General features: G+C 48.8%; 3 protein-coding genes across 4 annotated transcripts in view; 2 read left to right on the top strand and 1 right to left on the bottom strand.

Moving 5' to 3' along the window:
• Window positions 1-11,088, top strand: part of GATAD2A (GATA zinc finger domain containing 2A) — a 132,423-nt gene extending 121,335 nt beyond the window's left edge. For both annotated transcript variants that reach the window (XM_012809450.2, XM_023517170.1), the window contains 5 exons: window positions 417-696; window positions 3,176-3,474; window positions 4,039-4,113; window positions 4,398-4,593; window positions 9,113-11,088. In XM_012809450.2, coding sequence (XP_012664904.1) covers window positions 417-696; window positions 3,176-3,474; window positions 4,039-4,113; window positions 4,398-4,593; window positions 9,113-9,243 — 981 coding nt within the window. In that variant the 3' untranslated portion in view covers window positions 9,244-11,088. The remainder of the gene's footprint in view (window positions 1-416; window positions 697-3,175; window positions 3,475-4,038; window positions 4,114-4,397; window positions 4,594-9,112) is intronic.
• A 4,640-nt stretch (window positions 11,089-15,728) lies between these two features.
• TSSK6 (testis specific serine kinase 6) lies at window positions 15,729-16,665 on the bottom strand. The gene has a single exon (XM_012809451.1). The coding sequence runs from the start codon at window positions 16,548-16,550 to the stop codon at window positions 15,729-15,731; it is 822 nt and encodes a 273-aa protein (XP_012664905.1). The 5' UTR covers window positions 16,551-16,665.
• A 642-nt stretch (window positions 16,666-17,307) lies between these two features.
• The window catches only part of NDUFA13 (NADH:ubiquinone oxidoreductase subunit A13), a 12,711-nt gene continuing 9,993 nt past the window's right edge, over window positions 17,308-20,025 (top strand). Inside the window, exon 1 of the mRNA XM_012809452.1 lies at window positions 17,308-17,467. Coding sequence (XP_012664906.1) covers window positions 17,317-17,467 — 151 coding nt within the window. The 5' untranslated portion in view covers window positions 17,308-17,316. The remainder of the gene's footprint in view (window positions 17,468-20,025) is intronic.

Consider the following 20,025-nt stretch of genomic DNA (forward strand, 5'->3'; position numbering starts at 1 on the left):
TTTTCGGTTGCAGCCATCGTTGTTTGGCGGGTCCGGGCTGGGGATTCGAACCCGCCACCTTAGGTGTACGTGGCTGGCGCCTTAGCCGGTTGAGCCATAGGCGCCGAGCCTAAATGTGTGTGGTTTATGGGGCATCTCCTAAACCACAGTGAGTGCTCAGACAGCCAGTCCCCTCCTCTAGGATGATTCATGCCACACAACCTTCTCTGCTGCCCCCTGATTTCTAGGTCAGACAATTTGGATTTACCCCTGTAAGGACTTGTTAGTTAATGTAGCTAACTGGGACAATGGGCTCTGAGTGCACTCGTGGAGTCTGCTTTCGGGATGGGCACACCCAGTACCCTAACCCTGTCTTTGTTTTGTTTTCCTAAAGCCCACCCCAACCCTAACCCTGTCTTTGTTTTGTTTTTCTAAAGCCCACCCCAACATCGCTGAAGGGATCTACAGCCACCTCTGCTCAGGCTAACTCCACCCCTACCAGCGTGGCCTCCACAGTCACCTCTGCTGAGTCTCCAGCTAGCCGACAGGCAGCTGCCAAGCTTGCACTGCGCAAACAATTGGAAAAGACGCTGCTTGAGATTCCCCCTCCCAAGCCTCCTGCCCCAGAGATGAATTTCCTGCCTAGTGCTGCCAACAATGAGTTCATCTACCTGGTCGGCCTGGAGGAGGTAGTACAGAACCTACTGGAGACTCAAGGTGAGCAGGCCAGGCTGGGCCATTCTCATCTCTTGCCACCAAAGCTTCAGTCCATGGGTTCTTTTCACTGTTCAGCAATCTAGTGTCTACTCTGTACCTAGAACTTTGCTGGGTGGGTACTGTACACAGCATCTGGTCATTAGTTCCACTGTGACATTTACAGAGTCTTCCTCCTGCTGGGGCCTCTGGGAGCCAGGCCGGAAGAGGTTCCTGGTCCAGGGGTTGGGCAGCAGTAGCCCTGTGATGTTGTTCAGTGAAGGTGGACATCTGTGGGAGGCTAGGTCAGGCTTGGCCTCCAGGAAAGGCACTTGGGTGGGCATAATAGTATGGTCACACATGGCTGGAACTTTCCAGGGTCTCAAATGCTCTAAACCTCCCAAGAGAGAGCATGACTCCTCTGCCTAGGGTAGGCTCACTTCATCACCCTCTTTGAAGGCAGCATTATGAAAAGTAGCCTGTGTCCTAGGATATTGTAGGAATAAAGGGACATCTGCAGGGTAATGATTAAAAACAACATTGTAGACAGTCACGTGGGCAGCTGAGTTGACCCCCAGGGAGCCACTGCTTCCCAAACACAGAGACTGAGGACCTTTCTGTCCTAAGATTCAGTTGGTGGTGACGTGTGGGCAGCAAACCAGAACCATTTCCCTGGTGATTGCATCAGACACACAGAGCTGAGGAGAGGCAGAATCAGGACTGGCCTAGGCCAAGGGAGGGGCCTAGGAAGCCTCAGACTCCTCCTAGCACAGATCACAGAGCGGTGGTGGTGAGATGTGCAGAGGAAAAGAAAGAAAGCACCTGTTACCCACCTATCATCCAGGATTGGGGGTGAGGATGGGAGCATGGCTGGGAGAAGAGCTCTGCCTACCCACCAGGTCTCTCCAATGTTAGGGTATTGGTAGAGGCCACTCCCCATTCACTCAAGTGGTACATAGGTGGGCTCCCCTGTGTAATTTATACTTGAGGCTGCCAAGAGGCAGAGCTCCCCCCAGACTCAGTGGAAGCTCCAGAGTGGTGAGGTGGTGAGTACCCAGTAGCTACATTGAATTTTCTTAAAGCCACCCCCCCGCCAAGTCACCTTGGTAAGACTCCTGGACCAGGTGATACTGAGGACTAACTGTGCACCAGCCCCTGAGAAACCTGGTGTCATCCTCTGCAAGACAGTTAACCATGGCCTCTACCTTTTTCAGGCTGCAAGAGGGACTGAGGGGTGTGCGATGGGAGAGGTGAGGTCTCAGTCACAACTTGGTTTGTGTCTGGATCCCTTTGGTATCTCCTTTGTGACAAGGTGATATTGCAGAAGAGCTGCCGAGAGGCTACTGTAGGAAGTATGGGTGGGAGACCCAAACAGGACCAAATTGTGGGAGGAGGCTCTGAGCCCTGCTGGACCATGTCTCTTGACACCTTCCAGAGTTCCCAGGCTGGACAGCTTAGCTCAGCTTGTGCTGTGTCTGGGCTCCAAAGCTGATGACATTGACCAAGGATGCCTGGGAAGCAGGTACCATGTCCTTCTTTGTGGTTGAATGTGTATAAGGAAACACACTATTATCGCCAGGACATGTGAGCTATAGACAAGGGCGTGGAGCTAGGGACCTGAGATGGACCCTGGCCACAAGTGGCTTAGATAGGTAACATCCTATCCTCCTGTGGGATGAAGGAACCTTCAGCTGGCCAGGCCAGGTGGGAGAGGGAAGGTGGAGAGTCTTAACTTCCAGCCCTGCAGTCCTCCAGTCCTGTGCCACAGTCTGTAATGACCAAGAGCAGTTATAGTTCCTAAGTAGAAGATACAAAATGCACACAGGCTTGTGGACACACACACACACACACACACACACATACATATACAAGATGTGCTTCATGGCTGGTGAGGAGACACCAAGTTCTGTCCCCCAGACGATGGGACCAAGGCATACTGCTCACCTTGGGCAGTGGGGACAGCCTGGGACCTGGGGCCTCTGCCAGGGTATAAGTCGTGCTCTGCCACTGCCTGGTCACATGATTGGCCACTTGGTCTCTCAGCCTCAGTTTCATTTTGAGGACATGGGGTAGGGTTGCACTCTTCTCCATCAGAAGAGTGAATCAAGCACTTCAAGGTGGTCACTGGGTTGTCTGTGTTAACTCATCCAGTTAATGAGGGAGCCCCTCTCAGGGAGATGGGGTCTGATGTGGTCCCTGCCTCCTGTGTAGTCTGTTATTGCATTGCTGGTGTAACAGGAAGCAAGAAGCCAAACTGGCATCAATAACTACCGAAAGGTTGATGCCAGTGATGCCCAACCCACAGCATTTTCCAGAGTGGTTCAGCCTTGGCCAGCACTGTGTCCTACACACAGTTGGAACACAATTGTGGATGGAGGCCTGGTGTCTGTCTGGCCCAGGGCACTGCTCTGTGCCTCACATATGGACTGAGCAGGGGGAGTTGGAGGCCCTGATTATGGCACCCTGTCCCTTGGATATGAGCCACCTGTGTGTTGTCTTGCAGCAGGCAGGATGTCGGCCGCTGTCATGCTGTCCAGGGAGCCCTACATGTGCGCCCAGTGCAAGACTGACTTCACGTGCCGCTGGCGGGAGGAGAAGAGTGGCGCTATCATGTGTGAAAACTGTATGACGACCAACCAGAAGAAGGCACTCAAGGTGGAGCACACCAGCCGACTGAAGGCTGCCTTTGTGAAGGCGCTGCAGCAGGAGCAGGAAATTGAGCAGCGGCTCCTGCAGCAGGGCGCAGCCCCCTCACAGGCCAAAGCTGAGCCTGCCGCAGCCCCACATCCCGCACTGAAGCAGGTGAGTGGGGGCCTGTCTCTTTGGCAGCACACTGTCCCTAGAAGGCAGGATGTTCTGATGTTCTGTCCCCTCCCCACCCCAGGGGTATTCATCTGCCTGATTATTAACTGCGCATCTAAATTGCACTTAATGGTGGCATTTGAACAGCGAAAACACTAATTTGCAGTTTCTTTAGCTTTTGTAGCTTTCGCTCACAGTGTACTGGCTGATAAGTACTGCTTGTCTGAAAGGACTTTTCCAAAAGCCACATTGCTATAACCAAAGGGGTGTTTGGAAGAAATGGTCTAGCTAAATTAAAGAGAGGAGCAAGTTTAAAATCAAGTTTTTTGATAGTTTTTTTGTTTTTGTTTTTAAGCTCCTCATTCTCTGTAGACCTGAAGCTCCCTTTGGCATTTTTGTCCCTTGGAAGTTGTTTGCAGTTCACTAAACACATTTTCTCAAGATCCCCATCTGGCTTCTGAAGCCCTCAGGGAACAGGCCTGTCCTGTGGGGCTCACCTCCAGTCATCCTGGTCCACCTGGCCAGTGGATGGTGCTGACCTGGATTTCAACCCCATCTGTGTAGGTCATAAAACCTCGGCGTAAGTTGGCGTTCCGCTCAGGAGAGGCCCGCGACTGGAGTAACGGGGCCGTGCTACAGGTCAGAACCGCAGTGGGCACCGGGAGCCTCATGCCTCCACCGCAGCCCATGACCACACCAGTTGCCAGCTGTCACGCTGTGTCTGTCTATCTCTCTCTTTTCTTTCTCTCCCCTCATCTCCTCCTGTCCCCTTCCGTGTAACTTACCTGGTCTCCTGATTTTGGACTTTAGGGACCCTGTGTGGGTGGGAAGAGGTCAGCCAGAGCAAGGAGAGGCTGTGTGAAGTGTTTCCCCCACTGTTGCCTCTTCCCTGTGTGAGCCGTCACCCCCTCTCTTCACTGCAGGCCTCCAGCCAGCTGTCCCGGGGCTCTGCCATAACGCCCCGTGGTGTCCTACACACATTCAGCCAGTCACCCAAACTGCAGAATGCAGCCTCAGCCACAGCCCTGGTCAGCAGGACAGGCAGACATTCCGAGCGAGCTATGAGCGCTGGCAAGGGCAGCGCTACCTCCAACTGGAAGAAGACACCCCTCAGCACAGGTAGGTGGCCTCCATTGGGTTCCCCTCATTTTAAACCAGTGGTTCTCAACTTATGGGTCGTGACCCCTTTGGGGGTTGAATGACCCTTTCACAGGGGTCATATTTCCAATGGTCTTAGGAACTGAGACACCGCTCCTCTATCCGTCTCCAGGCAGGTCCACTCACATGCAGATACTCCCACATACTAGTACCTGGCGTGATGACATCATCCACCAACCCCATCACGTACACCCTGTACAAATACGGGTGTATGTGACAGGGTTGGCGCTATAATGTACTTATGTAGACCAGTCACACATGTGTAGAGAGCAGCTGCTGTGTTGAAAGCAGCAGTATTGGAGGTAAAATGACACTTCATGAATTATAATTACTGGGTAAATGTAAAATAATGTACTGTAAAATTATCTACTGCAAAAAAAGAAAATATCTGTACCATGGGAACTTAATCTGGATGCCTACCTGTCTTTTTATATTCAGCTGTGGTTGATGTGAATACTGCCCCCTTGTGATAGTAACAGGTATGTAAAAAAAGAAAAAAAACAACAGAGAATGGTAAATCATAGGAAACTTTAATGAGCTGTACTGACTGAACTATGCCATGTATCATCTTTTGTATTATTAAAGCTATTGTTATATATTATTTTCATTAGCAAACCATCTCATGACAATGGATCGTGTAGAGAAGAACGTTAAGAAAAGAAAATATAGTGAGGATTTTTTACAGTATGGTTTTACCTCAGTAATTACAGCAGGAATTGAGAAACCTCAGTGTGTTATTTGTTGTGAAGTTCTATCAACCGAATCTATGAAGTTGAACAAACTAAAACGCCATTTTGATAGCAAGCATCCGAGCTTTGCCGGCAAGGATACCAACTATTTTAGAAGCAAATCTGATGGACTCAAGAAAGTCAGACTTGACACTGGTGGCAAGTACCACAAACAAAACATAGCAGCTGTTGAAGCTTCATATTTGGTGGCACTCAGAATTGCCAGAGCTATGAAACCTCACACCATTGCTGAGGATTTACTGTTACCAACAGCCGAAGACATTGTTCGAGTTATGATCGGAGACGAATTTATTACAAAATTGAGTGCAATTTCCTTATCTAATGACACTGTCCGCAGAAGAATAGATGACATGTCTGCTGATATTCTTGATCAGGTAATCCAGGAAATTAAATCTGCTCCACTTCCAATATTTAGTATACAGCTTAATGAATTTACAGACGTTGCAAACTGTTCAGTTACTGGTTTATGTGAGGTATGTTAATGATGGCGACTTTAAAGATGAGTTTCTTTTTTGCAAACCTCTTGAAACGACAAGTACTGCACGTGATGTATTTGACACAGTTGGTTCATTTCTGAAAGAGCATAAGATCTCTTGGGAAAAGGTTTGTGGTGTTTGCACAGATGGTGCTTCAGCTATGCTAGGATGTCGGTCTGGATTTCAACATTTGGTACTAAATGAGTCACCAAAAGCCATTGGAACTCACTGTATGATTCATCAGCAAATACTAGCAATGAAGATGCTGCCACAAGAGTTACAAGAAGTAATGAAAAGCGTCATAAGTTCTGTCAATTTTGTAAAAGCGAGCACTTTAAACAATCGACTGTTTTCGCAACTGTGCAATGAGTTGGATGCACTGAACAATGCTCTGCTCTTTCACACTGAAATGAGATGGTTGTCAAGAGGAAAAGTTTTAAAACGCGTTTTTGAGCTTCGTGATGAACTCAAAACGTTTTTTAATCAGAAAGCAAGACCACAGTTTGAAGCACTTTTCAGCAATAAAAGTGACCTGCAGAAAATAGCTTACTTGGTTGACATCTTTGCCATCTTGAGTGAATTAAATTTATCACTGCAAGGACCAAATGCAACATGCCTCAATTTGTCTGAAAAGATCCGATCATTCCAAATGAAACTCCATCTTTGGCAGAAAAAATTGGATGAAAATAAAACTTACATGTTGCCTACCTTATCTGCTTTCTTTGAGGAACATGACATTGAACCAGACAAAAGGATTAAGATGATAATTTCTGTGAAAGAACACTTGCGCATACTTGCAGACGAAATTTCATCGTACTTTCCAAATCTACCTGACGTTCCATTTGCACTTGCCAGAAGCCCATTCACAGTCAAAGTTGAAGATGTTCCTGAGACAGCCAAAGAGGAGTTCATTGAGCTTATTAACAGTGATTCAGCGAGATCTGATTTCTCTACAATGCCAGTTACAAAATTCTGGATCAAGTGTTTGCAGTCATATCCTGTTCTGTCTGAGACTGTGTTGCGCCGCCTTCTTCCATTTCCAACAACATATCTTTGTGAAACAGGGTTTTCCAGCTTGTTGGTTATCAAGTCTAAATACAGAAGTAGACTTGTTGTGGAAGATGATCTTCGTTGTGCTCTTGCAAAGACTGCCCCAAGAATTTCTGATCTGGTGAGAAAGATGCAATCTCAACCTTCGCACTGATGTTGGCTTTTCAATCTCAACCTTCACACTGACATTGACTTTTTATGCATACTGTCACAAAATGTAGCAATGTAGTTTACTGTTGTTATATTAAGACTGTTACCCATGGCTACACCATGCTTCAAGACAAAACTTTATTTATTCTTAATTAGAAATAAATTTCAGGTGGTGCCTGTGGCTCAGTGGGTAGAGTGCTGGCCCCAGATACCAAAGGTGGTGGGTTTGAACCCAGCCCCGGCCAGACTACAACAAAAAACCAAATAGCCAGGTGTTGTGGCAGGCACCTGTAGTCCCAACTAATTGGGAGGCTGAGGCAAGAGAATGGCCTAAGCCCAGGAGTCGGAGGTTGCTGTGAGCTGTTACTCCATGGCACTCTACTGAGGGCAATAAAGTGAGACTCTGTCTCTTAAAAAAAAAAAAAGAAAGAAAAGAAAGAAATATTTCACAATATATAATTATGTAGTGTTTTTCTGATTAATCACGATGCTTTAATTATGTTCAATTTGGAACAATGAAAATATATCCTGCATGTTAGATATTTATATTACGATTCATAACAGTAGCAAAATTACGGTTACAAAGTAGCAACGAAAATAATTTTATGGTTGGGGTTCACCACAACATGAGGAACTGTATTAAAGGGTTGTAGCATTCGAAGGTTGAGAACCACTATTTTAAACAAAGAAGTGCATGCACAGAATAAGCATATAAGGGACATTTAAGACCTGTCCTCTAGAATCCCTTCCTAAGAGCAGCCACTGCAGACTCTTTGGCTTTCTCTCTTCTCTCTTGTTCCAGACAAGGACACCCTGCTAAGGGACAGCCCTGAGCAGTTACTAACCATCTGCAATGCCACCCTCTATACTAGTGGCCTCAACTTTCCTCATGTCATCACCCTTTAATACAGTTCCTATGGGTCGCTACCCACAGGTTGAGAACTGCTGCTCTATACCCAAGCTCTTGGCCTTTGATCCAAAATATGGGGCAGATGGAACTCACTCTATGCCTTCAGCCAAGTGCAGGGCAAGACAAGAACAAGGATGGTGGGGACCCTGGGGCCAGGTCTAGACTGAAATTGAGGCAGGGATGTAGCTTCCCAGAGGAGATAGCATTTGAGGAGCAGCCAGGGGAAATGAATGCCCTGAAGAGGCTCTTCTTAATCAGCTAAGGCTTCACCGTCACTGGTATCATCCCGAAGGTTGCTTGTCCTGTTTTTTTTTTTTTCCCCTCTCATTTAAATGCTAACATTAGGACAAAATAAATACTTCTTGTATGCACCAAAAATGAGAAAGAGGTGGGCAGGATGGGCTGATTGTAGGAGATGGGTACTCTTCTTGTAGAGGGTACAAAATGTCCCCTTCAAGTTCCCTGCAGCTTGCTTCTCCACAGGAAGAAGAGGCGCCAGTTTGAGGCAGCACAGTATTCCATCCTACTTCATTGCCCTGAAGAGACATTTCTGCTCTGTCACCCAGGCTACAAAGCAGTGACTTGATCATGGCTCACTTTAGCCTCAAAGTCCTGGGCTCAAGGGGTCCTCCTGGCTCACCCTGCCGAGTAGCCGAGACTGTGGGCACGTGCACAACTAATTTTTAAATTTTTTTTGTGGATATGGGGTCCCTCTGTGTTGCCCAGGCTCATCTCTAACTCCTGGTATCAAGCCATCCACTGCCCTCAGCCTCCCAAAGTGCTAGGATTACAGGCATCTGCTACTACACGTAGCCTGGTTTTCCACTGTTCTAAACAGCACTGTGGCCAGCACCTTCATTTCTGAAGCACATGGGTGGCTGACTGAATCTCTCTTACCGCACACTTGGAATTTGTGCTCTTCCTTGGCACAGCTTAGGAATGGTGTCAGAGTGATTGAGGAATTAATTTTTTAATTTTCATTGGCTCTGTGGCCTCAGATTCAAGTCCTTGATGATAGTATAGGGTCTGTGATTCTGTTCATGGGTACTGGGTGTATGCCTGTTTGCCTGGTGTGACTGGGAGCTTCCCAGTGGCCTCCTCTGACTGGCAGGCCCATTGTGGCCTGTCACTCTCTTCTGTTGCAGGTGGGACCCTAGCATTTGTCAGCCCAAGCTTGGCAGTGCACAAGACCTCTTCGGCTGTGGACCGCCAGCGAGAGTACCTCCTCGACATGATCCCACCTCGCTCCATCCCTCAGTCAGCCACGTGGAAATAGTGCGAGTCAGGCCCAGCAGAGGACAGGCTCCTTCCTCCTTCCCACGTGGCCCTGGTCTAGAAGTACACACCAATCTAGAAGTACATGCTGCTCCACCCTCTGCTTGTTTGGAAAAACACCATGCTGGCACCAGAGAACACTGCAGATGACAGGCCCAGATTCCTGGCTGCAAAGTCTCAGCATGGCTGGGGGACGGGGTGGAGCTGGAGCTGCCTCATAGGTGGACAAAGGTCATGACTGAGGGACCTTTCCCATGGGCTATCTTCCTTTCTCTCTTTGCCTTTAGTTTGCCCGACACCAGCAGAAAACGTGGACATTGGGGGCTGGTCCTGCTCCCGGCCCCCTTGTTCGGCCCCTGGCAGGTGCACGGGCAGCTCACCCTGGACACTGTGATGAGCTCGGGCGAGGCTGGCGCCCAGGGCTTCTGAACCAAGTGGGGCGTTTTTTGTTTTTGCTTTTCCCTGTCTTAGCCTCCCAATCTCTGACTGCCTTTCTCCATGACAATTTATAGGTCGAAAGATTTTTTTTTTTAATCACCTCATAATGATGGAGTTAAAAGTAAACTGTGCGGACACCAAGGTCCCTGTCGTGCACGGAGTTGTCCCACTAGCCCCATGGTCTAGAGGGTGGGTCCCTGATGGCAGCAGGGGCTGCCAGTCTGCCCCAGTGACTTATGGAAGCAGGGATGGCCAACAGAGCCCTGGCTCTAGCCGAAAACCTCCGTTGCTGCTCGTTCAGGTGAACCCCCGGACCTCCCTCACTTAGCAGAAGAACAAACTGAAAACCAGATCCAGCCACAGAACCAGGGATTCCGGAAGCAGCGAGCTGCCCACAAAGGAGGGAAGAGAGAATGGAGTTGGCGGCACTGCCCAGAAGTCTGAGCAAGAAGTTGGAAGGATGGGCTGTTATGGGGTTTCTTTTTTGTTGTGGCTTATTTTATTAAAGTTTTTTTTTTTTTCTATTCATCTTGATGGACACGATTTTAAGCTATTCTGGCCATGCTCCTCTCAGGTGAGCATGCACAGTGTGTCCAGGAGGCACAGTCCAGGTGTGTGGTGAGCTGCTGCCCCCAGATGCTAGGATTTCCGTTTGGGTCTAGTTTAGAATCTTTCCTTAAAACTGGGGGTTGTTGTCAGGGTTTGTGTTCAAAAAAAAATTTTTTTTTTGTACTCCCTTTAGAGTCTACCGAAATGTTTTTTAAAAGATCAGGTCTGCTTTTAGTTTTATTTTTGTTTCTCTTTCCCTTCCCACTCTTTAAAAATTGGTTCAGTGAGGAAAGGCAGAAGCTGTCGTCTGTCTGAAGGCTTCATGCCACTGCAAGGGTGTCTCATATCTGCACATGCCCGTGTGTCTCCACAAGTATGGAGTTTGGTACCCTGTTCCGCTCCAGCCCTAGTTTTTCTATTGATGCAGTTAGGGACTTTAATTTAAAATCCTTCTTTTGTGAGGCTGATGCCTTCCAATACAACTGCTACAACATTCTAATAAAGGCTCATTTAACCCCCTTGCTCCTCTTGTGTGAATATCATCAGTCTTTAGAAAGCATTTTTGACATGCAGTAGAAAGCCTAGTTTTGGAAAATGTTCTTTTTTGTTGTGCAAACCCCTGAATTTCTCACTGATTTTTGTTCTAAGTGCATAACTTAGGTGAGCTGAAAGAGGTGAGGGGAGGGTGGAGAAGGGTGGTTTTCATTCCAAGATCCAGGGATTTGGGGTAAGGAGGGAAATTAATGTTTTGGAGGGAGGGAAGGGTGTGTTTTTACACCAAAAAAAAAAAAAATCAAGAGTATGCAAGCATTTCTATTCCTCGCATTTTTCTGTGTGCCTGGCAAATAAATACTTGTCTTATACGACCCTAAGCTCTTAGCCCTCTCTGTTTGATGACACAGGCCAAATCTTCCAACTCCTTCCAGAAGGAGTGTCTGGGCTGCTTTTGTCCCTTTAAAAGCCTTCCCTGGTGTGCAAACCTCAGTTCTATGCAATGACTCCGGATCAGGCATCCAGGACAAAGTCTCCTCTGCTTGCCACAGCTTGAGAGGACTGGGTCTGTTACAAAAGGTCCCTGAGCAGGCCTCTAAGTTCCAGCTTCCCAGGTTCTCCCAACCTGGCTGAGCTGTTCCTCTAGAGCGTTTGGTTGCCAGTGTGTGAGTTCAGTGCTTCTCAACCTGTGGGTCACGACCCCTTTATAACAATGAAAATACATCCTGCATATCAGATATTTACATTATGATTTGTAACAGTGTCAAAATTATAGTTACGAAGTAGCAACGAAAATAATTTTGTGGTTGGGGTCACCACAACATAAACTGTATTAAAAGGTTGTGGCATTAGGAAGCATTAGGAAGACTGAGAACCACTGGTATAGATGGTTCCCCCTTGAAGGAACAGGGATGGCTGGCTGGGGCCCTGGCTGGCTCTATAACTTCCAGCCCCATGTCCCCAGGGATGTTAATTCCCATCACAGACTACTGTGAAATTTATATAACTTTTTTTTAATGGGGCAAGAATGTGAGATGCCTTAATCTTTTCCTTCATTTCTACTATCTCAAATCTACCCCATTTTTCGCTTTAGTTCCCCCTTTCCAGTGTAACTTCTATAAGCCCCAAGTGGGTGGTTCTATGATGAATTTTGTTGTTACAGGTGAAGGCATTATTAAGTACCTCTATGGGTGTGGGGTTTTGGACAAGCCAGGAAAGGGTATTTATTGATGTTAAGGGGGTTCTACCATCAACAAAGCACACCCTCAAAACCCAGACACTTCTTGGCCAGGTGCCAGTATGCAGGGGTTCCATTGTCCCCCCAGAGCCCTGCCAAGATCTGGCTCCTGCCAGTTCTAAGAATGTGAGAGCCCCCATTTCTAGTGATGATTATAACTCACCTGTTACCTGTGCTTGGAAGCCCCCAACAGCAAATGGAAACTTCTTAGTGTTGGCCACTCTGGACTGGGGTGAGAAAATGTCAGAGCTCACTCATCCCATTTGAGGGGTGGGGGACGGGATTGAAATGGCTTGAGTGTCCATTTGGAGTCACTTGTTGTTCAAACCACCCTAATCTCATCCTAGGGACTCCACAGTGACATCAGAAACCACACCTCTGACCAGGTCCAGAATGGCCCTTCTCTTGGGATTGGACAGGCAGCACCCAGAGCATCTTCTGGTCCTATCTGTGCTTAAAGGACTTTAGTGAAGCAAAAAATTGCACCAGGGCAGAGGGAGTGAGGTAATCTAGTCCAGCCCTCCTGTACCTTGTTGCTCCCAAGTTCCATATTCCACTCTCCCAGGACAGAAGGACATGGGAGAATTTTCTATGTATTCTCATCACAGGGGTATCCATAATGCAAAGGATGGTCCTTGCTGCTCCTGCATAGGGTTTTTCTTTGATGCCGAGTTAATGCTGCATATGAAGTTAACCTAGATAACTTAGATTGAGCTTTTTCTAAAGAAACAGCTAACAATTTTATAATCCTTAACAAAGCAAGTGTAATAGATGGTTACACTAGTGCAGGGTATTTGGGGAGAGAGGGGGCTGGAGGCAGGGGAGGCTGTCATTTGTATTTATTGTGACTCTAAATCTTTGATAATAAAACATGTAAAAAAAGAAAATTGTCACAAGAACAGAAGTTCCAATAAACAGAGAGACTGGAATCAGTGGCTACACATTGTATCATAAGGAAGTTTTAGACTGAAGGATAATAAAGAAATGGCTGATATATGGACTGGATTTTTCTTTTGTCCCCTGAGCCCTGGTTTTCCTGTTTCATTTTGAACTAGCTTCAGGGGCAGCTTGGAGAAAAAGTGGAGGGTGACTCTTTGTTAACAGGGAAGCAAAGGATGGGGTGCACCTGATTCTGGGGCTTGATTTGGAACTCCCCCACTCCCTGGGCTGGAGTCCCTCTGCTCTGGGCTGCTACTGGAACCAGGGCTTTGTTTGGGGGGAGGGGGGGGGTTGCCCATCTCTTATTACACCAGACTGGTGTGGTGTTTTCCTGGAGCAGTTTTCAGGCCTGGCACCTCAATGGTTATTTGCTGCAAGATGTGGTATTAATATGAGTTCTAAACAGATGGATTCACCATACTGCCTCCAAAATGAAAGATTTCCTTTGTGAAATGGTCAATATTTGTTTTCAGATATTAACAATTTTGCACTTATCTTAGCCAAAGAAGTGATGATACTGACAGTTTTAAATTTTATTCATAAGATGAGACCTGGGATCACTGGTGAATTCCAGTGTGCATAATAATATGTGACCCTGTTTTCCCAGGTACTTTCTGTTCATTGTGTTTTGGGCATCCCTGCCTCTAGCCTGGGGGCTGATGGCCCTTCCCACAGCTAAGTTGTGCTTAGTCTCACCTAGCTAAGGCACAGAGCTGGTAGAGGACACTGCAGAAATTGAACCTGAGCCTATCCTGCTTCACCCTTAACATACCCAGACTGGCATGGCCTTCAGGCAAGCCTGTGTGTTTCCTTGGCCTGGGGTGGGGGATGGAGGGAATCTGGGTGCCAGTCCTGGGTCATGGGCTCAGGTAGCTTTTCCAGTTGGAAATGGGATGACTATCTTTGTCCCTCAGACCTGTCCCCACTGAATTGAGATTTTTGTCAGTGGTTAAAAGCCCTGAAGTCCCAGAGCCCTGAAGATGTGGAAGTAGCTTTCCAGACAGAAACAAACACATCATGGCACTTTTTGAGGAGGGCAAGGAGGAAAAGAACAGGTTATTGGGGACAAAGTTACGTTTTTAAGCCAAATCTAGAATGGAGAGGAGAAAAGTGTCAGTGTGAGGACCCTGGAACCAAGCATGGCAGTATAGTTGGACATGGTGGAGGGGAGGAAAGGGGAGGGTTTGGGTTTTATTCTAAAAGCAGTAGGAGCCTTGGGAAGGATCTGGGCTCAGTCCTCCAAGTGAGCCATGCTCTGTCCCAATAGCCCTGAGCATGGCGTCCTGGATCCCATTTTCCAGGTAGGGAGTCAGAGGCACAAAGAGGTGCCTTTCTCTTGTAAGCCAGAAGGGTCAGGTTTTCTCTCGTCCCCCCACCATACACCTTTACCCCTCTGCTTCCTCTTCCTCCCTTTCTATCCGAGACATAGGAGCTTCCTGGCCTTACAAACACACCAGCACTGTTCTTTCTTATGAACGCTTTTTCTCTGCAGTTTCCAATGGCTGACTCCTTCAAGGATCAGCTCAAATGTCTCACCTTTGACCTCTCTCCTCGAACCCTCCCCACCCCCACCTGGCATTTAGCACAACTTACAATTATTTACTTTACACATCATTCTTTTATTGACTTTTCACTTTTCTCCTCGTTGAGGGTAGGGATGGGCCCAAGTATTTTCACTGAGTTCCAGGGCCTGGTACACAGCAGGTGTTCAAGAAATGAATGACTCAGCTTGGCGCCCATAGCTCAGTGGTTAGGCGCCAGCCACATACACCAGGGCTGGTGGGTTCAAACTCGGCCTAGGCCTGCTAAACGATAACAACAACAAAAATAGCCCAGCATTGTGGCAGGCACCTGTAGTCTCAGTTACCTGGAGGCTAAGGCAAGAGAATCACATAAGTCCAACAGATGGAGGTTGCTGTGAACCTTGATGCTACAGCACTCAACCTTGTGCAACAGTGAGACTGTCTCAAAAAAAAAAAAAAAAAACAGTACATGAACACAGGATTGAATGGACAAGTCTACGGGCTAACTCATGCCCAATCCCGACTCTCCCCATACTCTTATCCAGAGCAGAGGGGCCCTCAGAAAGGAGGGCTTCCACCACCCCGACCCCATTTCAGCTAGATCTGGGTTCAAATCATTGCTTTGCCTTTGGGCAAGTGACATCCGTATGGGCCTCAGTTTCCCCATCTATAAATGCTCAGTGTACAGTAACACAGATAGGTCCCCCCCTCCCGCTGTTCTATCCATTAAATACAACAGATCCGGATTTGAATCCTCCCAACTTCCTCTTGAGTCCTGGAGCAAGAACAACATGCCTGACTCTAAAATGGGACACCGTGCCCCCCTTCCCCCAGGGGAGCGATCCCTTCCCCGCTCCTCCATAAAAGGAGCCACCGCCAGAGCCAGGTGCGAGGAAGAGCGAGTTTATTGCAGGTTCCAACCGGGAACCCGACATCAGCGGCTGACTGGATAGGGCAGCCCTCAGCGAACATCCGCTAGCCAACCGAATTCCCAGGCAGCCAACTCCCGCCTCCTAGCCGTCGCTCATTCCACGCAGGCGCAATGCTTCCGTCTCCTCCCGAGCCGCCCCTCCTGGGGTTTTCTCGCCGGGAATCGAAGTTGCGCGTGCGCCCTCCAGCTCTCAGGATCGCGGAGGGTCTAGATTCTGAACAGGGGCAACTGTGGCCCCCACCCTGGTGGGGAAGGGAAGGGAGAGGACGCGTGCGCGCACCGCGCGGCAGCTTCGAGGGTTCTCGGAAGCCGCCTCTCGCGCGTGCGCTGCGCTGGCTTAGTGCTCCGGGCGGTGGGAATGGCGGGAACCTCGGCTTCTAGCCGGAGTCTCCCCCTCGGAGCCAGCTGTTGCGTGTTACCTGGCCTGCAGAGGGCCTGGCCGACGGGCTAAACTGCAACAGCTCGGCGATCAGGGCCTTGCAGCGCTCAGAGAGCTCTAAGCCGTCGGGGTAGAGGACGCCACGCTTCTGGCGCCGGGGCAGGCCGGCGATGTCCGAGTCGTCGAACGGCATGCACCCGGTGACCATGACGTAGAGCACGACGCCCAAGCTCCACACGTCATACTTCTTGGGATCGTAGGGGATGCCCAGGAGCACCTCGGGTGATGCGTAGGCGGCTGAGCCACAGTAGGTGGTGCTCAAGTCTGGGTAGCCATGCGCTTGGCGGCCAAAGCCAAAGTCAGTGAGCTTGACGCGGCGCTCGTCAGGGCTCAGCAGAACGTTTTCGCACTTAAGGTCGCGGTGCACCAGATGATGATCGTGCAGGTAGCGCACCGCGCCGGCTATCTGCGCGAAGAGATCGCGCGCCTGCGCCCCGGGAATGCGCCCATTGCGCTGCACCGCCTGCAGCAGGTCGGTGGCGGCGGCTTCCATCACGATGTACAGCTTCCCATTGCACACCTCGATGAACTCGAAGACGTGCACAATGTGCGGGTGCCGCACGCCCCGCAGGATGGACAGCTCACGCGGCAGGAACTTGTTGACAAAGTCCGGCGGCGCACGCCGCCGGTCCACTACCTTGATGGCCACCGTACCTTTGTACTTTTTGGACGTGGCCACCTTCACCTTGGAGTAACTGCCCTCTCCGATCGTGCGGCCCAGCTTATAGCCGAGTTCGCTCAGGAGTTTGTCGCCCGACATGGTGGCGCATGGGGCGCGGGGGGAGCAGGAGGCGGCTGCTGTCGGGGGGCGGCCGGACTCCGATCTCGGGCCTAACCCATGGCGCTTGGCACCTGCACACCCGCACCCCCATGTGCCCACTCCCAGGTCCCGGCCGCCGCGTTGCCTTTTATTACCTGTGTAACAATTTCTGCCTTGTGAAGTGACCGTGGGCGTCACTCAGCGTCTGGGGGCGGGGAGGTCCACGAGGCCGCCAAGCCTTTCGTGCTTTGTGACTCATAATTGCCCTGAATGGTCAGTTTCTGATGAGAGGCAACTAGCAAAGGGGTTCCGACCATCACAGGAGAGCACAATCCGTTCCTGGGATTGTGGTACCTCCTTGTGAGTCCGAATTTGAGCAGCAGCTGTCCCTCAACTTCATGTACCTAGCTGGTGACTATGTGGAGCTTTGGGCTTCCCGCAGAGCCCCCCGAGGGTGAGGGGCGGAAAAAGGAAAAAGGGAACATAACTAGGGAATCTGGCTCTCTCTGTGAGCCTCCAGTTTCTTAATAGCTTATATATCACCCCCGAGGGAAGGTGAAACCGAGAGCTTTTTTTAGTGCAAGGACCAAGGCTCCCTTGAGACTGAATCATAATCCTATCTGCGGGAGTAGGAGATAAGGACTCTTCGGCCCTCTTTGGCCCTTGGGTCAAGCCACCCCAACTTTCCCGAGCCATAGGGTAACCACACCAACGCCCCAGATCCCCAGCAAAGGAGAGCTTTGCGCGTGATTCCGCCACACTAGTCATGGCGATCGCTTTACGTCACTTCCTTCCGCGTCCGGAAGTGTGGCGTCTTACGAGTATGGCGGCTTCGAAGGTGAAGCAGGACATGCCTCCTCCCGGGGGCTATGGCCCCATCGACTACAAGAGGAACCTGCCCCGTCGAGGATTGTCTGGTCAGTGTCGCTCTACGCTGAGATTCCAAGGTCTAGGACTTCGGTGCGCTGCGGTGGGAGCGGGGCGCCGGAGACCCAAGCGGGCCTCAGTTTCTCCCTCTGTGTTACAGGAAGCTAAGCCCGGGAGTCTCCAGTAAGGACAATACGTTATTGTTAAGTAACAACAATAAGAATAACGGCAATTTGTCGACCACTTACTAAGCTCTTTGCTTCCTTTCGTAACAGACCAGGAGATAGGTCCCGTTAATTATTCCTGTTTTACACTGGGTTAAAGTGAGGTTAGTGGAGCGTGTGATCTAGCCCTCGGCTACCCTTGGGTTTCACAGGTGGGGAAACTAAGGCCCGAGAGAGACTGCAACCCCTCCCTCCTAGGAGTCACCCAGAGGAAGGCTGGGACGAAACCTGGAATCTCGAGGGAATTTATAAGATGTTCTTCGCATTGGTTCCTCGCTGGTAGCCCCCACTTTCAGGTGTCCAGGGCTTCCATATTCTTAAGGCTTGCAGATGTTTTAGTAACACTTTAAATTTTGTTACTCAGGTCAACACATAAAAATATAAAAGGCACTCCTGCTTAGCACTGAGAGTTAACAGAAAAATTCAAAATTTAAAACGTAATTTAAGGAATACATTTTCCTTAATTCATCAAACTTTACATTTAAAACCTGTGTATGTTATGAAAATTATGCTTTAATTTAAAAAAATAATAATAATCTAGACCAGGCCCAGTGGCTTACTCCTGTAATCCTAGCACTCTGGGAGGCCAAGGCTTCCTTAGGTGGATTGCCTGAGCTCATGAGTTGGAGACCAGCCTGAGCAAGAGTGACAAAAAATAGCAACTCCTGCATTGTGGCGGCCACCTGTAGTCCCAGCTACTTGGGAGGCTGAGGCAAGAGGATGGCTTGAGCCCAGAAGTTAGAGGTTGCTGTGAGCTACGAGGCCATAGCATTCTACCCAGGGCTCTGTATCAAAAAATGAAAGAAAGAAATAACAATTAAAAAAACATGTAAGTTTAGAGCCTATAGCACAGTGGTTACAGCGTCAGCCACTTAGACAGAGGCTGGTGGGTTTGAACCCAGCCAAGGCCAGCTAAACAATGACAACTGCAACAAAAAATAGCCAGGTGTCACAGGGGCCTGTATTCCCAGCTACTTGGGAGGATGAGGCAAGAGAATCGCTTAAGCCCAAGAATTTGAGGTTGCAGTGAGCTGTGATGCCATGGCACTCTACTGAGAGGGACATAGTGAGACTGTCTCAAGAAAAAAAACAAAAAAAATGTAATTCAGGAAGTAAAAAAATCACCTGAAAACTCAAGTCCTTTACAGCCTCTTGTTTTCTTGGAACTGAGATTAGCAGACTTTATTTCTGTAAAGGGCCAGGTGCTGTGCAGATCTGAAGATAACCGGTGCCCATTTATGTAAATGTGTTCTTAGCCTGAGGGACAGGCAAAAAACAGGCTGCAGGCTAGATTTGGATCCTGAGCACTTAACTCCTGTCCTAGGACACTTTGAAGGAATTTGTGTTCTGAGTCTCCTCTTTTTTTTTTTTTTTTTTTTTTGAGGTGTAACTTAAACACCTGGGCAAGCTCACTGTCTTAAGTGTGTATCTATATGGCCTGCAACTAGATCAAGCAAAAGGATCCAAGCCCTGGGGGGCCCTCTGGGCTTTCCCCTTGGAGCATCTCTGTCTCTGTTTTTGTTTTTTGGGTTTTTTTTTAGTTTTTCTAACTCTTTCTTTCTTTATTGTTTCAGATTCATTGAGGGTACAAAGAATTAGGTCACTGTTTGCATTTTTTTTTTTTTTGAGACATAGTCTCATTATGTCGCCCTTGGTAGAGTGCTATGGCATCACAACTCACAGCAACCTCAAACTATTTTTGGGCTTAAGCGATTCTCCTGCCTGAGCCTACCAAGCTGGGACCACAGGAGCCTGCCACAATGCCCAGCTAATTTTTTTGTTGCAGTTGTCATTGATGTTTAGCTGGCCCAGGCTGGGTTCGAACCCGCCACCCTTGGTGCACATGGTCAGTATTGTAACTACTGTGCTACCAACGCCACCCACACTGTTGGCATTTGTTTTGTTTTGTTTTTGAGACAGCCTCAAGCTATCACTCTGGGTAGAGTGCTATGGCATCACAGCTCACAGCAACCTCCAACTCCTGGGCTAAAACGAGTCTCCTGCCTCAGCCTCCGAAGTAGCTGGGACCACAGGCACCCGCCACAATGCCTGGCTATTTTTCGGTTGCAGCCATTATTGTTTTGGCGGGCCTGGGCTAGATTCGAACCTGCCACCTTAGGTGTATGTGGCTAGCGCCTTAGCCACTTGAGCCATAGGTGCAGAGCTGGAATTTGTTAAGTAAAGTCCCACTTATAGTTGTGTCCCTCCCCAAAAGATTGTGCCATATAGTGTAATCCCCCTTCCTCCCCTCTCCTACTCCCTCATTCCCTGCCCCATACCTTGAATTGATTTGAGGTTTTCACTTAATGTGGGTATGTATTAGATTGTCTACTGGCATTTTTCTTTTTTTTTATTTTTGAGACAGAGTCTCACTTTATTGCCCT

Source organism: Otolemur garnettii, unplaced genomic scaffold, assembly GCF_000181295.1.
Source record: "Otolemur garnettii isolate 467f Iridium unplaced genomic scaffold, OtoGar3 scaffold00105, whole genome shotgun sequence".
NCBI lineage: Eukaryota > Metazoa > Chordata > Mammalia > Primates > Galagidae > Otolemur > Otolemur garnettii.